The 22,944-nt window shown below is 33.9% G+C and overlaps 1 protein-coding gene across 3 annotated transcripts; it reads left to right on the top strand.

Annotated features, from left to right (window-relative positions):
- The first annotated feature begins 69 nt into the window (after nt 1-69).
- Nucleotides 70-22,061, top strand: LOC113523257 (poly(A) polymerase type 3). 3 transcript variants are annotated; one of them, XM_052891853.1, is made up of 14 exons: nt 70-216; nt 1,508-1,763; nt 1,981-2,210; nt 4,909-5,016; nt 6,846-6,957; nt 8,035-8,193; nt 9,913-10,124; nt 10,884-11,004; nt 11,706-11,882; nt 13,182-13,345; nt 14,122-14,283; nt 14,964-15,155; nt 15,523-15,876; nt 16,804-22,061. In XM_052891853.1, the coding sequence occupies exons 2-13, from the start codon at nt 1,628-1,630 to the stop codon at nt 15,691-15,693; spliced, it is 1,944 nt and encodes a 647-aa protein (XP_052747813.1). In that variant the 5' UTR covers nt 70-216; nt 1,508-1,627; the 3' UTR covers nt 15,694-15,876; nt 16,804-22,061. The 3 variants fall into 3 exon arrangements, with proteins under 3 accessions (XP_052747813.1, XP_052747814.1, XP_052747815.1); XM_052891854.1 differs by having other exon boundaries at nt 73-285; XM_052891855.1 differs by lacking the exon at nt 70-216 and adding an exon at nt 225-344.
- The last annotated feature ends 883 nt before the right edge of the window (nt 22,062-22,944 follow it).

Here is a 22,944-nt window from a genome sequence, read left to right as displayed (position 1 = left end):
ACATTTTATTAGCGCATATTTTAAAACTAGCAATACTAGTGTACTATTTTGCAGATGGCAAATATTACAAACGCCATCTTAGCAAAATGGCTGCCTTGTTGTTGGCGACTGTTGGGTGCTTGTTTAGAAACTAATGTTTATTTCTTTATTCGATTATGAGTTAAATAGTTACTAGTACAAGACGTCGTGCAATTGGTGTTAAAATATTATTAATTGGTTGAATATACTTTTAAATATTTATATTCTTTGTGATCTAGTTATGAATACGAGGACAGTTTGGGCAACGTGAGCTTTTTCAGTTTACTGTACCCCCTTTGTTTCCTGTTTATTTAAATTTAATTCCTGTAAATAAATTTCTCTTTCTAGACACTGTTACTATTTTAATTTTATGCAACGAACTAGTTTACATAAGTTTTCACCTTATAATCAAATGAATAACAAATTATTTCAACCCTAATAAAATTGTGACGAATGTGAGATTAGGTGTTTTGTTGTTTTAATGTTTATTGAGAACAATGTAGCTGCGTTTTATTATCACTGGCAGTGATAATACGATGCGTATTATGTGAATATATTGAATAAATTGGATTTAAATTTGAATTCATGTCCACAACTCTTAGTTATAATACAAAATCGCGTTGCTTACGCATCCTTTATCAAAAAACCATCACGTCGTGTATTTTTTTAAATTTTTTTTTAAATATTCGTACCATGATAATAAAGGATCTTGTAACTATATTCCTTCTTTATTTTATGTTTATAAATTTACTTGTGTTAACGGTAGTTAAAACCATATACTTTTTGAAACTTTATATATATTATTTATTGCACGTGTAAATTACATGTAATATAATGCATTTATTATAAGTGTTGTGAGCAAGAGTGGATTTATCTCTGACAGAGATCACTTTACATATTTAGTAAACATTCTCAGCATGTTATTTTTCCAACTGGTGATTATAAAATAACATACAAAACATACATTATAAATTGATACAAAAAAAATCTTATTATTCTAATGAAAATACAGTTACACATTCCACATGGGCTCCATTAATTGTATGGGCTCTAATAGGTGGACAAAGGTTTCCAACCAGTGAGTGCTTACTGATACACAATGTCACCGAGACTGTACTAAAAAGTGATGGGGTGTGATAACTTAGATACATTTGAAAGGACTTTTTTGAGGTGGAACAGAAAGTTTTAAAAGTAAATGGGGGAGATCTTGACCCAGCAGTATCTTATTCTTGTCTTGATTATATAAATTTTGAGGTTCACTTATTATAATAGTGGGACATCATGGGTGTCCCTATATTTTTTTTATATATCTTCCATGTACAAATAGCAACCTGTTATGAATTTATTATATGTATTTATTTAAATATTTATGATTTTTTTTATAAGTTCATCATTGTATTATTCAATAACATGACTCTTTCCTCTGTTCTCTTGTTGTCTTTTTGTGTATAATAAATTGTATATTAAAAAAAATTTTCATTTGTTTTAGATCGACCCCTAGGACAGGTAACCCAACAGTTGTCCCTTAGGAGAGCCTTTTGATACAAATGTATAGGAATACAACCCACCAATAAAAATATTAGTGCTTAACATCATTAGTACAGCAGCCATGTCGAAGATGTGGACATCTTCACCTTATTCCCACACAAACCATCAAGGCAACCAGAATGCAGGGAAAACTAATGAGCATCAGAACCAGCAAAACCTAAAGACATTGGGAATGACGTCTGCTATATCAATGGCAGGTTGGTGGTTTGCATTTTTTTTTATCTCCAATAAAAAGATAGTTATTCTGTTAGAAGTTTCTTGCAAATAAATTTTGCTTTGAATTCATGAAATTATTTTACTTAATTACCTAAATTAAATAATCCAACTAAATTTTTTCGATGAACTTAAAATGTGTTAATTGCAGCATCTTTCAATGTGAGCTTGAATCATACAATACTATGATAAATTTTACAGGTCCAAAACCAATTGATATTGAAAAAACTAATGAGCTTAAGGAGTCCCTGATCCCATATGGGGTGTTTGAATCTGAGGTTGAAATGCACCACCGCATGGAAATACTGGGACAACTCCACAGACTGGTGAGACAATGGATACGCGACGAGTCACTCAGGAAAAACATGCCTCCCAGTGTGGCGGACACTGTCGGCGGAAATATATACACTTTTGGGTCATATAGACTTGGAGTAAGTTTTCTATTCTATTTTATCTAAGTATCATTAACTTTGGTGACTATGCCAGCCTTATAGAGAATTTCTGCATGTTAGGTTTGCCATATTTGACCATATCAATTAGTCTTGTACACCTTTGCCCACAGATATAGGTATTTGGCATTGTCTCCAGGTCCTCCAGAATTCACTGTCTCAGGAAATTTCAGGGAGGGGTGCATGCGGACTATTATTCCCATTGCTAGCAATATACTCGACCAGGTCGACCTCCACATGTTCCCTCTAGAAACCATCATCATGATGGGCTGGCCTGCTTTTTCATTCTCACCTATCATCCGTCACTGGTGCCCTGCCAGTGTATACCGTTACGGCAGGCGGGGTTATCATTCCACAATGTTTCTAGCGAGATAGTCGTGTCTGATAAATAATGAATTATAATAATCACAGACATTTCATTTTTCATGAAATGTGTAGAATATCTTTTAGATACCAAAAAATTTATAATTTTGTTGCTACAAACTTATTAACTACTTGTATCAAGATAGTTTGGTATATCAGGGGGTCTACCATGTGTTTCGGTTTGAAGGGTGAGATATGGCGTGAATTTACAGGGTACAGAGGAATAACACCTGAGTTCTCAGGAATGGCAATGCATGGGGGGTATCATGGGCGAAACAGTATACATTGTTATGTCCATGTTACTGCTCATGTCTATAGGTGACGGTTACCACTTTCCATCAGGTGGGCCGTCAGCTTGTTTGCCATTCTAAGTTGTATAAAAAAAATTAATTTTCAGATTTAATTTTGTATTTTCGTTCATATCGAAATCGATCCAGTAAATGGAGCTGAACATTATTACATTTCTGTTTTGCCAGAGGTTACCTGGGAGACAATGCTATATAGCATCAAGTCGGGCTTGTCTATGAATCATTTTTTGTAATATGGTCGATAAAGAATTTTTATTACTTACTTTTTACAATTTTTAAACATTTCATTCATCATAAATCCTATTATAAAAGTCCAAAGGATAATATTTTTTTATATATTATAACATTTTTAATATTTTTAAAAAGTATGTTAAAATTACATGATTGTAATTTTAACATCAATTTGTATTTCATTCGGCTTCAAAATTTTGGGAAACATTTCATGGTACATCCTCAGATCAGAACATGAATTAAGTTCATTCAAATTTCTGCAAACTAATACTATGTACTCGTAATATTCCTGATAGTAATAAGTTATGAGAAACAGCTTTGTCTAATGAAATGCTATTCAAGTACACTACAATTTTGTTTATAATCACAATTACCAACTATTGATTTGAACAGTTTAGAAAACTTGTCGAGATCACAATCCTTAAACTAAATTAAATATTCTACATCAATATTTATTTATTTCATCCACTGGGTGAGCCTTACAGTCTTCCAATACGCTCACCCAGGAAAGCTTGAGTACAATAACATATAAAAAAGAATATTACACAAAAATATTAAACAAAAAATAATATAAAAAGATTTAACTGAAACAAAAAAAAATCTGAACACAAATACTCTGTGGTCACTCGACGAAACTCCAGCAAGGAGGCAAATACATCCAATTGCGGATACTGGCTCAAAATATCATTGTGTAGTTTCAATGCAAGAGATAGGGGAGTCTAGCGATAGTTTAGCGAATATATATCATTGGAAACATATCCCCATAATGCAGGATGCTGTAGCTTTTTTCTGTAGTACCATTTACTTGTTTTGTAACACTGCCATCGTGGACAATACTATTTTATTGATGCCTTATTTTCACCAATATTGTTGTTAAATAATTGTTAAGTTGATGAACAAAAACCTTACAATATATATATATATATATATATATATATATATATATATATATATATATATATATATATATATATATATATATATATATATATGACTTTAAACTAAATCTACCATAACGGTCGTATCATAACAATATTATAAATTAGTTAATAAATTATTCAGACTTCCGATTTAGGTCAAATTTGCATTTAAATTTGTCGAGTTGAATTTAATGAATAGTTTAGTCCAGTTTCGCCGCAGACCGAACCTTATTTGCAATTTCTTTTCTACCACATTCATTAGCAAGTTATATTAATCCATTCACTTTCAGATTTTTAAAGTGACTAGCTTCAACTAAAAGGTTTTCTCCTTCTAAACTTGTTTGTTTTCGATCCTTGTAACATATTGTATTGAAGTCTATAGTTTCCTCGCGCGGATATTTTAAGAAAAAAAAAAAAAATAGAATGTAATGTACACGCAGTAACCTAGTGTTTGTAAAAAAAATCAGTAAAATTGAATTGTTGTCGAAGCCCTATTCATAGTTGTATTTTGCGCATACATCCATTCAACCCATTAATTTAAAACGCAAAATTGCTATATCAGCCCGTACTTTTTTTTAATGGATGAGAATGCAATGGTAACCCCGCCTGCGCTATCGGTATACATTGGCATGGCACAAGTGAGATAGGTGAGAATGAAAGCAGGTCAGTTAGTCCATCGTGATTAATTCTACGCTAATTAACCACGATGGTTTCTAGGGGGAACCGCGTAGAGGCCGACCTGATCCTACATTGTATGTATCCTACATTGCTAGTGATGGAGCTATATATATAGTCTACTATTACTACACTTCCTTTTCCCCCTTTTAGCCCGTGCTTATGGCTTTCTCCTTATTGCAGGTTCACCACAGAGGCGCGGATATCGACGCACTCTGTGTCGCCCCACGGCACATAGACAGGACTGATTATTTCCAGTCGTTCTACGAGCTACTTAAAATGCAACCACAGGTATGTAATGCTAGCGGGAGGAATCGCGCACGTGTCACTGTCTGCTGTTACTGCCGTCTGTAGTTCTAGGGTACCAAGATCGAAACCTAAACTAATTCATTGATTTTTTAAATTAATTATAGCTTACTCTGGAGTCTAAAAACCGTCTTCCAATAAGCAACATTAGCCCTTTCAGCCCTGAACGATACGGGCGTGAGTTGTAACTTTAAAAAATTCTAAAACCGCGCGCAATTCATTTTTACGCACGAAGCTGAAATAACATGATAGTGAGATTCTAAACCAGCCAATAAGAAATCATTTTAGCGGTTAGGTGGTTCAGTAGTCTCGTGCGTGCCGGCAAGATGGCTTGGCTCCAAAACACGAAAATATATTTAATGAGAAAGAAAAAAAATTTGTGTCTGTAAGGGTTAGGGGTCTTCGTATAAAAAGAAAGCGACCTAGAGAAAACCTTGACTCAAAGTTTACTCACTCAAGTTGTAATAGAGCACCTGTGGTCTGTGTTATTACTGGTACTTCAATCGTGACGAAAATTAACATAATATGAGTACAGGAGTAAACCCTATCGAATATACATTGCATAAATGTTTCAATATCTATATATTCTTGGCGGATATTTATTACACTTGTAAATTATATAGATAGTTGCATATATTATTAGCAAGGATGGACTGTTTGAAAGAGATCTGTCAACCCAATATTGTGATAAAGGGTGAAGTTAAAGCTAATATTCCATAACATCACCAGAGGGAGACTTTGTATAAAAGTAATCGACTTTTGTACAAAGTCTCCCTCTGGTGATTTTGCTTGAGTACCTCTGTCCCATTCATGTTTTTACCGTGAAACAGTTGTGTTTGCATAGCTGTGTTTCGGTTTGAAGGGTGGTATATGGCGTGAATTTACAGGGTACAGAGGAATAACACCTGAGTCCTCAGGAATGGCAACGCATGGGGAGTATCATGAGCGAAACAGTATACTCTGTTATGTCCATGATACTGCTCATGTATCTAGGCGACGGTTACCATTTTCCATCAGGTGGGCCGTCAGCTTGTTTGCCATTCTAAGTTATATAAAAAAAAATCTAAAATATCGGTGTCGACATCTCCAGCAGCGTTGAGTTGCGAGGTCATTTTGAATATAGGGTCAAACTGGCGTCCAAAAAACTCGGGAGGCTGAATAGAGCGAAACGGTACTTCACTCCGAGACAAAGATTATTGTTCTATATATCGCTAGTTCGGCCCCTCATGGAGTAATGTTCTGGTCTGTAAGCAAGAGCACCTGGTTATCACATATCAGCTTGGTCCTCTTGACTCAATTCAAAACCGGGCTATGAAAATTGTCTACGGTCCCAAGCTCACAGGCGGCATTGACTCGATAAGTCTAAGACTTTGCCTTCTTTTGTCTTATATTGCTTATATAATGGATTGTAGTAGAATTATTCAAAATTATTTTGATCATCGCACCGCTCGCCGTCAACTGGGAATTTATCATCATACGCTAGAACTTAAATGGTCATGTACAGTGCTATTTCAGATGAATTTTCTCCCGCGAACGCTCAAGTTGTGGATTGAGCTCTCTGCTGAAGTTATCCCTAGAAATTACAGTATAGGTTTCTTTAGAAATGTATATTAAGGTTTCTTCAGGGTCGGCAACATGCATGTGACGTCCCTAGTGTTGCAGACACCCATAGGCTACCGTGACCGTTTACCATCAGATGGGCTTTATGCTTGCTTGCCACCTTCGTGGTGTAATAAAATATATGTGTCGTTAAATAAATTGCTTCCATCCAAGCTCTACAACTATATAATACAGCCGTGAACATATTTTTGTAGGTAAAAGACCTGCGTGCTGTCGAGGATGCTTTTGTACCGGTAATAAAAATGAATTTCGACGGAATTGAGATCGACTTGCTTTTTGCTAGATTGGCGCTTAAGGAAATACCAGGTAAGTTCTCTTTTCACATTTACTATAAATAGTTATTAATTTAATAATAATTTAATAATAATTAATAATAATTTAATAATTATTTTATAATAATTAATAATAATTTAATAATTATTTTATAATAATTAATAATAATTTAATAGTAATTAATAATATTTTAATAATTAATTTAATTTAATATAAATAGAATTATTAAAGCTTGTTTTACATTAAAAAAAAATAATTTTGATTTCAAAATACAGAACCGATTTTGATAAAATTTCTATGTATGTATATATATAAAAGGAATTTTCCAAACCACTTTAGAACTGACGGAGTTATGTGGTAACACATGAAAAAAACAATAAGCTAATTGAGAATCTTCTTTTTGAAGTCGGTTAAAAATACTCTATATTAAAATGTTTTCTGTACTCTTATAACACAGTACTCTAGTTCTATCAATATTAATTGGTATAATTATTTTTGTATTATGCAACAGAATGGCTAACAAAGTGACGAGCACGGTTCACCCGATGGAACATGGTAACCGTCCCCATAAATATGAACAGTACCATCATCACCATCATATCAGCCTTTAACTGTCCACTGCTGAACATAAGCCTCCCCCTTGAGGGAGTTTTGCCAGTAATTGCCACGCTTAGCAAGCGGGTTGGCAACCGCAGTTAGGCTTTTAAAGATATTTTAAGAGGGACGCTCGCCCTCCCTTAGTCGCCTCTTACGACACCCATGAGAAAGAAAGGGGTGTCCCATTCTATGCCGTATACTAATTAATAACCCGGGTTAATTTTGTTATTTATATCCAAGTGATTGGTATAGCCCTTTCAGACCTGAACGATACGGGCGTGAGTTGTAACTTTAAAAAATTCTAAAACCGCGCGCAATTCATTTTTTACGCACGAAGCTGAAATAACATAAACCAGCCAATAAGAAATCATTTTAGCGATTAGGTGGTGCAGTAGTCTCGTGCGTGCCGGCAAGATGGCTTGGCTCCAAAACACGAAAATATATTTAATCTGAAAGAAAAAAAATCTTGGGTCTAAAAGGGATATTTGTTTAACACCTATTGTCAAATTTCAGACTCGTTCGACCTCCGCGATGATATGTTGTTGAAGAATTTGGACCAGAAGTGTGTGAGGTCTCTAAACGGATGCCGGGTGACAGACGAAATTCTGCGCCTAGTGCCCAATATTGAAAACTTCAGGCTCACACTAAGAGCCATTAAATTGTGGGCGAAACGTAAGGAATATTTTATTATATGATTTTAATTCTTAACTAAAATGTACCATGCGAACTTGACAACATAAATTGTGGTGTTGTCAACTTTAATTTATATTATTTTGTGTTACAGTAGTTATACATATTTAATAACAACCTAAAGATGACTTAGTTGCAATAAATTGACTTAGTTGAGCTCCCTGCCGAGGTTTTCCCGAGAGACTACAGCATGGGGTTCTTCAAAAGGGGGTAAAGAGGTTTCTTCAGGGTCGGCAACGCGCGCGTAATACCTCTGGTATTGCAGGCGTTCATAGGCTACGGTAACCGCTTACCATCAGGTGGGCCGTATGCTTGTTTGCCACCTCAGTGGTATAAAAAAAAAAAAAAAATTATGTTTTTGTTTTAACGACAGTTGAAAAAAGTGAATGTTTATCGACTGTATGTATTTGGATGCTTGACCTAAAATGTTTTTAATTGTCTTTTAATTATGTAGGTTAACAACATTTACGCAGTATAAATTAAATATGGTTTTTACCTATTAAAGTTTTTAATAGTAAGTTAAGAAACACGTCTGCTTTGTCAAAAATGTAACTATTTAAAGAAAAATATAGTCAGTTTTACTCGAGATTATGCAAAGAATCTAGGACCAACATTATTTAAGCCGTTATCTGTCCACTGCTGAACATAGGCTTCCCCTATAAACTGTCATGGATGTATCCTATAACAGATTACCATTGGGCCTATTTTGCCAGTACTTGCCACGCCTGGCAGGTGGGCTGGAACCGCAGTTAGGCTTTTGGCGATGTTTTAAGAGTGCTTCCCATGCTTCGACCATTAAGTTCTTTTAGTCGCTTCTTACGATACCCACGGGAAAGGAAAGAAGTCGCATATAAATTAACCCTGAGAGTATTATACTTCTTTTCTGTGCAGTCGTGTAAAAAAACTACACATTGTGTGATCAATACAGGCAATTAGAAAACAAAAATTTTATCAGTTTAATTAAGTATACAATTTGGAATGTGTAAAGAATATAAAACCCACTTTTTAATGGGTGATAATGGAATGGTATCTACCGTCTAATATATAATAATGGTATAACCGTATAATATACCGTATATTATACCGTCTGCGGTATTGTTATACACTGACGGGGCATCAGTGATAAATGACGGATGAGGATAGGTCAGTTAACCTATCGTGAAGAATTAAGCATGCAATTAGGAAGGTTGGCGGAGAGTAAAATAAACTCGTTCATGGTGGGTAACTGGTGTACTTCAGAATGACATAATGAATACTCTCATCTTACCTAGATACAATATTGTTTTTATATTAACTGCTACGTGCTAATATGCGATATAATATTAGGAAGTTATTTCATACGTTTTGCTATGTTCATGTTACGTGTCGTAAATCACGTATCACATGGTTTCAAGGTGAACCGCGTGGTGTGGCAATGGGACTGTTAGAACTCGTTACTAACAATCCCTTTCCCCCTATGCCAAAGGATTATGTCCATTGACATGGGGGGAAACCCATTAGGATAACATAGAAGGATTAAATAAATACGATAAACTGTCAGATTTCCTCATATTGGGTTTGCTGGAAGAAATCTCTTTTAGAGATAAGCTCGCCTTTGTGCACTATTATGTTTGTTTTTCTCTATTTCAATAACCTTTTGTGTACAATACAGAATAAAGAACGAGTATCGAATAAATTAATCAAATGCGGTTTTATGTACAGGTCACGGTATCTACTCAAACACACTTGGCTACCTTGGTGGAGTGTCCTGGGCCATGCTTGTAGCCCGTACATGCCAGCTGTACCCCAACGCGTTACCAGCTACCCTTGTACACAAGTTCTTCCTCGTCTTCAGCCAGTGGAAGTGGCCGCAACCGGTCCTCCTCAAACAGCCAGATTCTGTTAATCTGGGCTTCCCAGTCTGGGATCCAAGGGTGAGTTAGATTTTTTATCATATTAATAACCAGAAAAAACTTTGTACTCGAGCCATCTGTATCTGTTTTGATTGAGATTGATGATATGTATGTTCTATGTTGCCTTCATTTTTACCTCATTAAACACCTGTATTTCAGTTTGAAAGGTGAGATATGACAGTGTTATTACAGGGTATAGGGGCATAACAGTCCCATTCCTAGCAATGTACCCTATCAGGTTGACCACGCGGTTCCTTCTGGAAACTGTCGTGGTTAATTCTCATAGAATTCTTCACGGTGGGCTTTCATCTTCACCTGTCATCTGGCACTGGTGACCCGCCATTATATACTGATAGTGCAGACAAAGTTACCATTTTATTTATCTATTAAAGAAAATAACCATTTTATTCATCTATTAAAGAAAATATCTTAGCCCTTAACACATAAGGAATACCATAGACATTAAAATGTTCCCATTGTTTCTGAGGTTTTCCCAAGAGATTACAGCATGTAGTTCTTCAAAAGAGGGTTAAAGAGAACTCTTCAGGGTCGGCAACGCGCGCGTAATACCCCTGGTATTGCAGCCGTTCATAGGCTACGGTAATCGCTTACCATCAAGTGTGCTGTTTGCTTGTTTGCCACCTCAATGGTATTAAAAAAAATTGTTTCTACCTACCCTAATGGTAGAAACACGTGATAGATGTGTAATTTATTGTTAATTATTCACTGTAATAGAATTAAAATTTTTAAACAAAACTAAAATAATGTGATATTGTGCAGGTAAACCTGGCCGATCGTTTCCATCTGATGCCAATCATCACTCCTGCGTACCCGCAGCAAAACTCCACATTCAATGTGTCTGCTTCGACAAGAACTGTCATAATGGAGGAGTTCAGACTTGGTAAGTATTAAGCTCTTGAATTTCCATAAATAGTTGCATTGTTCTAAGATATAAACATACAAATAAGTTTACTGACTTTCGTTTCCTTATAGTATATAAACTGTAACCTGTGTTTTTTTTTAATGAGTAATAATGGAATGGTAACCCCGCCCGCGCTATCGGTATACACCGGCGAGGCTCCAGTGAGAGATAATAGATAGGATGAAGCATGTCAGTTAGCCCATCGTGACGAATTCAACAAGAATTGTTCACGATGGTTTCCTGCGGGAACCACTTAGAGGTCGATCATTAGGGTTTTTTTTTGATGGGTGAAAATGGTATGGTAACCCCGCCTGCGCTAACGGTATACGCTTGCGGAGCACCAGTAAAGGGTGATAGATGAGAATGAAAACAGGCTAGTTAGCCCATCATGATGAATTCATCAGGAATTAACATATATGATATTTTCCAGGGATATTTCCATGATAGTTTCCAGGGAGAACCGCGAGGAGGTCGACCTGGTTGGGTATATTGCTAGCAATGGGATTCTCAGTCTCCATTACTAAAAATCCCTTTTCCCCCCGACCATTAGGGTATACTGCTAGCAATGGGGCTGTCAAACTGCATTGCTAACAACCCCTTTCCCCCCTGTGTTTTTTTTTATGCAACCTGTCCACCTGTTAAAAATTGGTAACCGTCGTTCGTCGTTTCCTCGTTCACAGGTTTAGCAATAACAGACGAGATCATGCTCAACAAATGCGGCTGGGAGCGTCTGTTCGAAGCACCCAACTACTTCTCCCGCTACCGTCATTTCATCGTACTGCTGGCTTCGTCAGCCAGTTCCAATGATCAGCTGCAGTGGTGCGGCCTCATCGAAAGCAAGATCAGGCACCTTATCAGTGAGTGATGTAACTTTTTTCTTTATTAACTGATTGTTAGCCACGATTTAGCGTTACCGGGATATGTAGATAGACCGGGTCTTTTTTTTTTATAGATAATAATGAAATGGTAACCCCGCCTGCGCTAATGGTATACGCTGGCGGGCCACCAGTGAGAGATGATAAGTGAAATAGAATGAAATAGCAGGTCAGTTAGCCCATCGTGATGAATCCACCCGGAATTCAGCATGATGGTTTCCAGAGGGGACTACGTGGAGGTCGACCCGACAAGGTGCATCGCTAGCAATGGGACCTACTGGTCCGCACCACTAACAATCCCTTCCCCCCGATAGACCGGGATTAAAAGTAGTCTCATTTCTTTTTTTTATCTCAAATACTGTATTTGCCAAATTTCATGATTGGTTAAGTTTAACCACAATTGGTTAAGCCGTTAAAACGCCAAGGGGTAACAAATTAACGTAATTTGTTATTGTTTTTACAATACGTAATGAAAGGAATGAAAGTGAAGTAACATACTTCATTTGGTTCAGTCAGATCTTACAAGTTGAATTAAACTGTTGACATCAGAGTGCCTACCATGAAATGTTTTCCGAAATTTCGGAGCCAAACGAAACAGAAATTTGATGTTAAAATTACATAATACATGCTGTTTTGAAATATTAAAAATGTTAAAATATTGTTCCTTTGGACTTTTATGATAGGATGTATGACGAATGAAATGTTAAACTCCATTTATTTGTCCCATTTTGGTATAAACAAAAACAGGAAATTGAGTCCGAAATTTCGGAATTTCATTTCATGGTAGACCCGCTGGTTGGATTGAAAATTTGCATATACCTTTAGTTCTGGTAACAATACCATATTAATTACTCAATATTGTGGTCTTCTCAAAATGATCATCATCATAAAATAGCAAATCATGTGTTTCAACCTCCTTCATATGGATATCAAATGAAAGTTGCTTGAAAAGTAGAATACAGTCAAGTTAGTGACGTCATTTTAAATTCAGTATGGCCGCGGCTCTATGATGACGGATTACATTACAAGTTTGTTTTTAAGTGTTTTTAAACTTACTTTTTAATAGAAAAAGATTATTAAATTGTTACTTATTTTTTTTTTATTTATTTATTCATTAGTACAAATATGTGTACATGGCGGACTTAATGCTAAAAGCATTCTCTCCCAGTCAACCATAGGGAAGTGTCAGAATACTCGAATGCGGTACTAGTAATTATTGATATACATACATACTAAAATTACGTATATAAACGAATTACTTATATGTGTATTATTCGGTAGACACGCTGGAGCGCAACCAACATATCACTATTGCGCACGTGAACCCCGAGTGCTTCAACTCGGTGCCTCTCCACACCAACGGCGGGCAGCCGCTGGCGCTGCCACCCGGCGCTACGCCCCCGGCGGCCGCCGACACGCCCGGCGACGTCAAGCTCAACGACAAAGTAAATTATTGCTTCTTTGTAATATATCTCTCTTAAGATTATCCTCGAATACGTTTATTTTGTATATGTTTAAATTAAAAGAGTTACTGCTGACTTCCTTGCAAATTCTTCTAAACAGATTCAGTTCTCTGGTTGAATCCAGCTATAGAATTATATAAAAGTGACTAATTAAAAGCTTATAAAGGGATATATTTGATATATATTCCCAAAGAGGGCTGACGTCAGGCTGGTGGCCGGTCGTAAAACTATTTTTATTTTTTATTTATTTATTTAAGGAACACCAACAGCATATTGCATTATAACATATAGGTATAACAAACATTAAATATAATACAATTGTAATGCACATGCCTATTATAGGTATTCACAGCATTCACTTTAACATAGTTATACAGTGCGAGATAATGAAGTAAATAATAAAAACAAACGTAGCCCAAGTTGTGAGCAATATCAGAAACTATAACAGAACTGTAAGCTAAATCCTTTAGTAATATGGATAAAACCATATTACGCCGGCCCCAAATAATAATTGGGACAAGGGCAGGAAGATGATGATGATGATATTTTTATAAAAAGATATTCTATTCAAGGCTCTGTTTTCGTATCTTTAAACCACCCCAGTTTTATTCAATAATTGTAACTCCTTTATCAGATGTCTCTAAAAGACAATAGTATCTATATGTTTATTTTTTCCTTTTTTTTTTTATTATCTTCAACATTAACACAGTAGAAAATGGAGAACAAAGTTTACAATATTTTAAATTTACTTGTTATAGGGTGAAGTGATTCCGAACCACTGTTCCATGTGGTTTATCGGCTTGGTGTTTGAGAAGACTAATGTCAACGTAGATCTCACATACGACATATCGACGTTCACCAAAGCGGTTCACTTCCAAGCCGAGAACACCAGTATGCTACGAGAAGGGATGAGCATAGAGGTAAGTTTCATCATGGTCCATGGGGGTATAACTATTAGGCATTTGATTCAATATAACAGTTTACACTGCTATGTGGTTTTTTTCAAGAAACCAGCTTAGTTAATTCACCACTATGGTTCGACTAATCCAACTTCATGCTTTAGCATTTGGTTGTTGTTGACATTCATTTATTAATTTCGTTTTTTTTTTTATATATAACTTAGAATGGCAAACAAGCTGACGGCTCACCTGATGGAAAGTTGTAACCGTCGCCTATAGAGTATACTGTTTCGCCCATGATACCCCCCATGCGTTGTCATTCCTGAGGACTCGGGTGTTATTCCTCTGTACCCAGTAAATTCACGCCATATTCCTGTTCCACCCTTCAAACCGAAACACAGCCATGCAAACAACTGCTTCAAGGTTGAAACACGAGTGGGACAGAGGTATCCCTTTCAAAATAATAATTTATAATAAAAAAAAGCAAATTAAATCGTAACATAATTTAATTGAAGTTTTTAAGATTTATTAAGATTTATCATAATGAAAAACTGACGAATACGTCGTAATACACAAAATAATACAAGCGAACTAGGAATAATTAGAAATGGCTTCCAGTCCACTTGAGTCTAAGCGGCCATCCATCTCAGAAGCCACCAAGTGAGTGGTCACAGTGTGGTAACGGTGGCGATTTGTTTTAGGCGCGGCACGTGAGACGCAAAGAACTGCATCAGTATCTATCGCCGTCGCTGCTGCGTCGCGAGCGGCTCACCTCGGGCACTAAGCGTCGGCTGGCCGATGCCCAACATCCACCCAACGCACAAGCCAACCAAGCCAACAACTCGCAGCCGTCCCAACCGCCTAAAAAGACAAAGCGACTCTCAGAAAGCAGTGTAAGTATACTTTGTATTTTTTATTTTTTTTTTATTTTTATTTTTATTTAACACTTTATTGCACCAACATAACATGATTTGTTAAAACAACTTTCAATACGTATAGTGTAGTACAAAAGGCGGTCTTATTGCTAAGCAATCTCTTCCCGACAACCTTTGGGTAGAAGGAATTAAAGCATAAATAGGTAGGTGGCGCGTTAAAAAAGATTTAGTATATTATAATTATGTATATATACAAATAAATACAAATTTAGTTCATTCACTATCACTTTACACACTCATGATATTATTATATGTTCAAATTATATATATTTCTATTCACAACATTTTAGCAGCAAAATAATCTATTAATTATCTTCTATTCCAGACGGAGGATGTCAGCATTATCTCATACAACGAGGACTCTAACTCCTCCAATATGTACGAAGTGAATCTTCAAAATGGCACAAGTACAAATCATGAGGAACGTAAACCCACAGAGAAGAACGAACACCCTTCCACATCCAACGCACAGACAAACAGTATCGCGTGTACGTAGCAGTACGAACAGTGGCGACAAAGGTTCATATACGGAACTGCCAATGTTAAACTGAACAGAGTGAAACGTATATAGTGCTAAGACAGAACTTGTGATCTAGTGTTAAGTGATCAATATCGGACAGTTTTACGGTGCAATTTGTATCATTTACGGTGTTCATGCGGCGTCTATGGTTCCAATAAGGTGAGTGGAGTTATGTTACAGGTAATGTAAGTATGGAACTGCCATAATTAAACTGCACATGTTGAAACGTTATAACCATATCTAACAGTTTAATTATATATATATATATATATATATATATATATATACAGAGGGACACTTTGTACAAAAGTCGATTGCTTGGGTACCTCTGTCCTATTCGTGTTTTAACCGTGAAGCAGTTGTGTTTGCATGGCTGTGTTTCGGTTTGAAGCGTGGGATATAGCGTAAATTTACTGGGTACAGAGGAGTAACACCTTAATCCTCAGGAATGGCAACACATGGGGGTTTTTTAGGACGGCCATAAGTTAAACTATAAGTTGTTTCAAGGTTATCCATTCATTACCGGACACCTTGTGTAATTTATAATATTTTATGTATCTATTCTTTGGTATTTATTTATAAATCAAGGGTTCATATGTTTTTAAGGTTTTATCCATTGCAATAGGTACATTAATAAGTTAATAATTTAGCAATCTCATTAAATTATGTCGTCCATTTTACATTTAAAGTAATCCTTAATGGAATGAAAACATTTATTAGTCGGCCATTTGAATAATTTGCTTTTAAAACCCTTTTAAATAGTGAACAGTAATTGTATTAGGTAGTTTGTTGTAGATTTTTATGCAGTATGGATAACTGTTACTGTGGTATACGCGTACCACACTGCACACTGTAGAGTTATGAATTCATGCAGAAGTGTTAATGAATGTATGTATGTGTGTTTTGTAGATTATGTGAAAGATGTGTACTCTATATTAATATTTCCCAGACCACAGTTTTTCATTTGCTTCGTAACATAATGATAAAAGATTATTTAATTTGTGTTTCATAATATGTGAACGGACATACATTGTTAATTTTATTGTTAATATTAAAAATATATATGTTCAGTTTAATTGGTTACAGGTTCGTAAGCCCAGCAATCACGACGTCACGTGAGTTGTATCAATCATAAATCTAATTCTACATCTGTTTGGTGAACTGGCAAGAAGTTCTACCATTAAACGAAAGACAATTTTTGATATAGGTTAAGTAGGACTTTTTGTGAGTCCACAGTTCCGGAAAACTTAATACCAAACAGAGATTGAAGTTACATCGTTTTTAGCCCATTAAATATATATTTAATGGGCTAAAAAACAATATTTAGCGGACACTTTAGATCTTTTCTGTTGTTCTTCATAATTTTTTATTATATAAACTCTATGACCTGAGCTTAACCCTTAGGTCAAAAAAATAAAAAAAAAAACTTTGAAAGCGAAGAGATAGTATGTTTTTTGTCTCGTTTATAATTATCACGTTGCAATCTCTGTTTGGTGATAAGTGTCTAATATTTTACGTGGTGTTCCTTCCTAAGCATAGGTAGGACTGGTTGACGAATTGTATGTTGACAATGATTAAGTAAATTACATAATATAACAATCACTTGTCGATATTGCCGACTCTTCACAGCACTGTATATTACACAGTACTCTTTTAAGTTCAAAAATTATAAAAAAATAATCATACTTTCTTAAATCTTTTACTGAGATTAGAATCTTGATAAAAAAAAAAAAAAAAAACTTGTGTTACTTAGTAGAGAATGCTAGAAAAAAGAGGCTAAAAAAGAACCAACAAACCAAGTTTTGCTCGTTTGGTTAAAATCCATCTTTATATGTTTTTGTAATTATGTGTACTTAATAATTTAATCAAGTTTTTTTTACATGGTTGAGGGTATATATATAGAGGACACCTGGAAGACACCTTTCATTCTAGTCTAAAAAAAAATTAAAATAAAAAAATAATGAACGATATGACCTTTTTTAATTTCTTAATATTTTTATTTAGTTAAAAAGTGCATACATGAGATGAGTTCTGAGAGTGCAAGAAGCAAGAGTCGTATGTAAATTTAGAGGCCTTAAGTTCATGGTTCTCTTACCTATCCTGTAAGGGATTTGGTTAAAACGTAATCGATATTATAATAAAAAAAAAAATTTTTTGTGTTCATGCTAATTCTGTTATAAGATAAGTAAAATATGTTTCTATTGAGGTACTGTAATATAGGTGTTGTGAATACAGAGTTGTGGACAAAATAAATAATTAATGAAACAATTCGTAGCCACTGCTATGCCAATATTGATTGTGTTCGCAGAGCTGGCGCAATTTTAGAACACCGACAATTTACTTAAGGATTGTAGAATATTAGCTATAAAATTAAAGATGGACTGAGCTCAATAATTTCAATGTAAACCCTCCGAAGCATAATTATTACAAGTAGTTTTACATCTTAAAGTACAAGCCATATTTTAAATAATAGAACATATTATTCTTGCCTTGCATTTATTTCAATACACAATAGAAGTAAACTTGGAAGTGTTAAAAATTTGCTATGTTGGCAGCATTTAATTCAATCTACCATGCCAACCAATACTGCCATCATACTAATATTTTAATGTCTGATAAACGCACAATCTGTGTTATATTCAAGAAGTACAATATAAACAAGGAAATTGAGTTGAAACTTCGCTAATTTTCCATTCAGCGTATATGCCATCTTACTTACATCCTATTTGGAGTAACAAAGAATAGTAGATAAGAGATGCAGCGGGAACAATTAACTATTTTCCATCTCGCTCACACTCACCAACTCTCGTTGCAACTTATAATAAATTGGAATTTGTAATATTTTCATAAATTTAATGAGCCAATTCTATAAATTGACGGTCAATAAAAGAAACCATTTTTACATTAACAGTATTCAATGACACCTAATTTTTATAAGAATATAGATCGAAATGTGTTTTAAAAAAGCGCCATCTCTTGCCCGTTGCTTTATATACTACACTGGCTATCCCAAGAACTAACTGTTTGAATAGAACTATGCGAAGATCTGTTATGAAATAGGACAGTTTAGTAGAATTTGATCACAGCTATTGGTTTCGAGAAGAATATTTTTTATTTAATTACACTGAATTATAATTTTAATTATTTTAATTGTGTTTAAATTATATTAAGTAACATTAAGCTCTTATAAATAGTCATTTTTATTATTTTACCGCCCATTAGGAATGCAACGTTCAGTTGAGAACAACGGGCAAGAAACTTATTTACTTTTTTATAATAAAAGTACAATAAATAACGGTTTTTTTTTATTAATTAATTAATAAGTTTATTAGAGAATAATAAAACTTAAGTTATTTACATGGGTACTTTTTCCCATTCCTATTTTAGCCACTAAACAATCTCAAATGTCCACTTTCAACGATAAAAAGTCAACCAGATTTGTATAGATAAATCTGGTTGATAAATAGTTGTTTTTTTAATCTACTTTTAATGTGGGATTTTTGTTTTTTCACATGCCAATCCCATAAAATCTAATCAGGTTATCTACTATTATAATTATAATTAAACTTGTCTAAATTTTGTTTTAATGTGATCTCATTCGCCTCAAAATATTTTCACCAACACTAGTCTGATATTTTATATACAGGGTATTAATTAATTTTCGTCCTTTGCTCGTATCTTTAAACAGTCAGTTCTTGCGATTGTTTAGACAGTACAAAGTGGAGGAAATATTATTTTATGCGATGTAGGAATTATATTTTATGGGGCTATAACGGAGCCTTTAGAATAATTTAAACAATAAAAAAGAAAAAAAAAATGTTTATTATTTGTATTATGATTTATATTTGATGTTTTACACAAAATTCAATTCTTCTAGTACTTATGGTGTCGGTGTTACATGGGAGTTAATGTGTGTTAACGGAATTTTTATGATAACGGTTCACAACTACAAACCCGCCCTGGACAAGTGATCAACGAATCTATCGATAGATATGTTATCGCTACTACATATTTGGTATACATCGCACATCACAATTTTAATTTGCAATGTCTTGGCTAACCAAACGTGACTTATGGCTTGGTGCATGGCATTTGTTTCGTGTAATGCACTGATGTATTATACATTGTTCCTATAATTGTCTCTTACGACGTTCTGAAGATGAAAAGCAGTGGTGATACTTTGCATTTTCATTTAGAATATATAAATAGAGAAAAGACAAACCAATTTTCTTTCCATTGTCTACTGAAAAACTATTAAAATAGAGTACATACGACAGCTGCCACTTTCCATTAAGTGGACCATTCCATTTGTTTGATATTCCCAATACAACTATGTATCATTAAATAAATAAAAAATGTATTTGTTTTTTTTTTTCAAGTAAACTTAATAATAAGCGATTTTGAATAGTCATTTTTTTATCTATCACCCAGTTCGGAATGCAATTTCAACTGAGAAGAACGGGCAGGAAACACAGCTGTTGCTTTTTTCAAATAAAAGTTATCACAGATTTCGTAACAAATAACAGTGGACATATTTTTTTATCACCACCTAGTCCTAAACTAAACAGAACGTGACCTATTTATATTAGATATCTGATAAATACTTTTTCCTGTAAATATTATATTTATAAAACATCATACAAACGTTAAATGTTTGTATTGTGCACGAATCGAAATCGCGCCCATTGGAAATTAAAGCGCTGCATCAAGCCGGTCGTCAAGTTTTGCTTAAGATTATGAGTTTGTCTAACTACCCACAACAAAGAAATTTCATAAAAGTTCGAAGTTTTATGAAATTTCTTTGTTCTATTTATTTTTAATATATTTGAACAGTCTAACTCCCATGTATTCGAAAGTTATTTATACATTCTGACAACATTTTCTTCTATGCAATTCTAAAAAACCAGGAAAATTCATATAGCATTAATAATACTTTAGATCGCTAGATGGCGCGAATTCAATAAGGGTTTCGTTGAGAAAATTCTATGTATCAAATGTTAAGAGGCGCATATTAATGTTCACTAGAAAAAAAAACTATTATAATTTTAAAGTATTGTTAAATGTAATTTTCACCAAAGCAAAATTCCCCCTAAAATTAAAATTTATAAAATAGATTTAGCTTGGACCCTCAAACTGCATGGCATTGATGAGTTAATCAAAGTAATAAATATAGTCCAGAAGTAATAAGGTTTCTTCCATCAAATTTTGATATCTTCATGACATTCTTCATTTCAAAAGACAGTGGTAAGTTGACACTTACTACTTGTTTAGCATATACTCTATAATAGACAATCCCAAATACGGTAAAAATGTGACCATTGTTTTTAATCTTTAATGGTATTATAGGAAATGTTGTCAGGTTGAATAAACAAATTAAATGCTGTCCTAAAATTAACACTATCTTTTTAACAAAACGTCAATAGGATGCATGTTCACTAAAGCATTCGCATGTAATATAACATGTCAAAATGTAAGCACAACATGTGTATTTGTTACATTACATGATCATGCTCCTAGTCTATACGCACTTTTATACTAGTATATTTTAACTATTGAAGTGTTTCGTCTCTTTCTAATTTTTTAAACAAAATTCGATACAAAATACTAGATGGCGCTAGAATCAAAACTTGAATTTTTTGTTATTTTGTAATTAAAGACGATTTGTAGCAAAATTTCTAAATAGGCGAGTGGTTTCATTTATTTTTTATAGTAATATAGTAATAATTTATCATAATTTTTGTCTTTATTCTGTTGTATTGTACAATTTTGTAAAAAAACATACTCGTAAGAAACATTGCGACTGTGTGGCTTATAATTAATTCAAGGAAAAGTTCGCGTGTTATCTGTCACTTTACATTCGTATATAATAATAAAAACCACACGCCGATGTAATAATGTTATTTAAATTTATCTTTAATTACAAAATAATCAACAAAAACCACAAGTCTCGATTCCAGCGCCATCTAGTATTGTTTGTCTAATTTTAATTATTGACCAACCATTTAAATTTAAAAAAAGTGATGGAACGTTATTATAGTTATTTTATTAGCGATTTTATATGTTTTAATGAATTTTAATTATAACCAGCATCCATGGTAATTTTACTGCTTTCAAAAATTTGACGTCAGTTTACTTGTTTTGTGAAAATTCAAATTATATTATAGTTTCGTGTATATTATTATTAAAGAAATGATTCCACCTAGTTGATAAGACTCAAATGTAGTACTATGGACCTTTTGTCTTGTAAGTCGTGTATATATATCGATAGCCAATTGATTATATGTTGAAAAACAATTTTAAAGTGAACAAAAAAAAAGCGAAATAAATGTATATATATAAAATGATTTGTTTGTTTTTACTGTTGTCTGTTCCCTGCCCTGTACTATTTATGCTAAACAGGTTAATAGGTATAACAAGCTAAAACCAAAATAGATTTAATAAGACTTTTATTAAATAAAATAGTGTACTTATACTGTTATTGAAGGCGGAGTTGTTATTCCATCGCCTAAGTAAAAATATATATATAAATTAATAAATATTATATTCTTTATTGCACTTGTAAATTACATTGGTAATGCATTTATAAATATTGTGAGCAAGGGTGGACTTATCTCTGACAGAGATCTCTTCCAGTCAACCCAATGCAGTTAGAAAGCATGTTGTTAGCGGGCAGCTGAAGTGCTACAACTATTAATATTTAGTATACATAAACAAATATACAGTTAAATAAAATATTAAGATACATAATAAAATATTACATAAATACATATACTATAAATAAATATAATACCTACCTACTTATACAATGGATGTTAAAATAAATGAATATACTACCTACAATAGAAATTTAGTTGAATAATTTTAAGGTTTGACAGTTCAATTATAATTAAAGATTGTTTCACAAAAAAGCATCTTCAATTGTGACAAAATTAATCATTTTGATTTAAAAATTAAACAACTGAACCGATTTTAATAAAATTTATATAGGACCAATCTGTGAGTATATCCTTTCAGATAAAAAACAACACACTACACAGTATATGGATTTTTTAATGGATGATAATGAAATGGTAACCCTGCCTACGTTAACGATATACGCTGGCTAGGTACATTGAGAAAGGACAGGTGAAGGAAATGTCAGTTGGCCCATGGTGATGAATGAAGATGGAATTCAACAGGACCATCCAAGAGGCCGCGTGGAGGTCGACCTGTCAAGGTATATTATAT

Source organism: Galleria mellonella, unplaced genomic scaffold, assembly GCF_026898425.1.
Source record: "Galleria mellonella isolate WM207_F2 unplaced genomic scaffold, CSIRO_AGI_GalMel_v1 utg146, whole genome shotgun sequence".
Taxonomy (NCBI): domain Eukaryota; kingdom Metazoa; phylum Arthropoda; class Insecta; order Lepidoptera; family Pyralidae; genus Galleria; species Galleria mellonella.
Note: the sequence above shows the minus strand (reverse complement) of the source record. Positions and strands in the feature narration are given on the sequence as shown.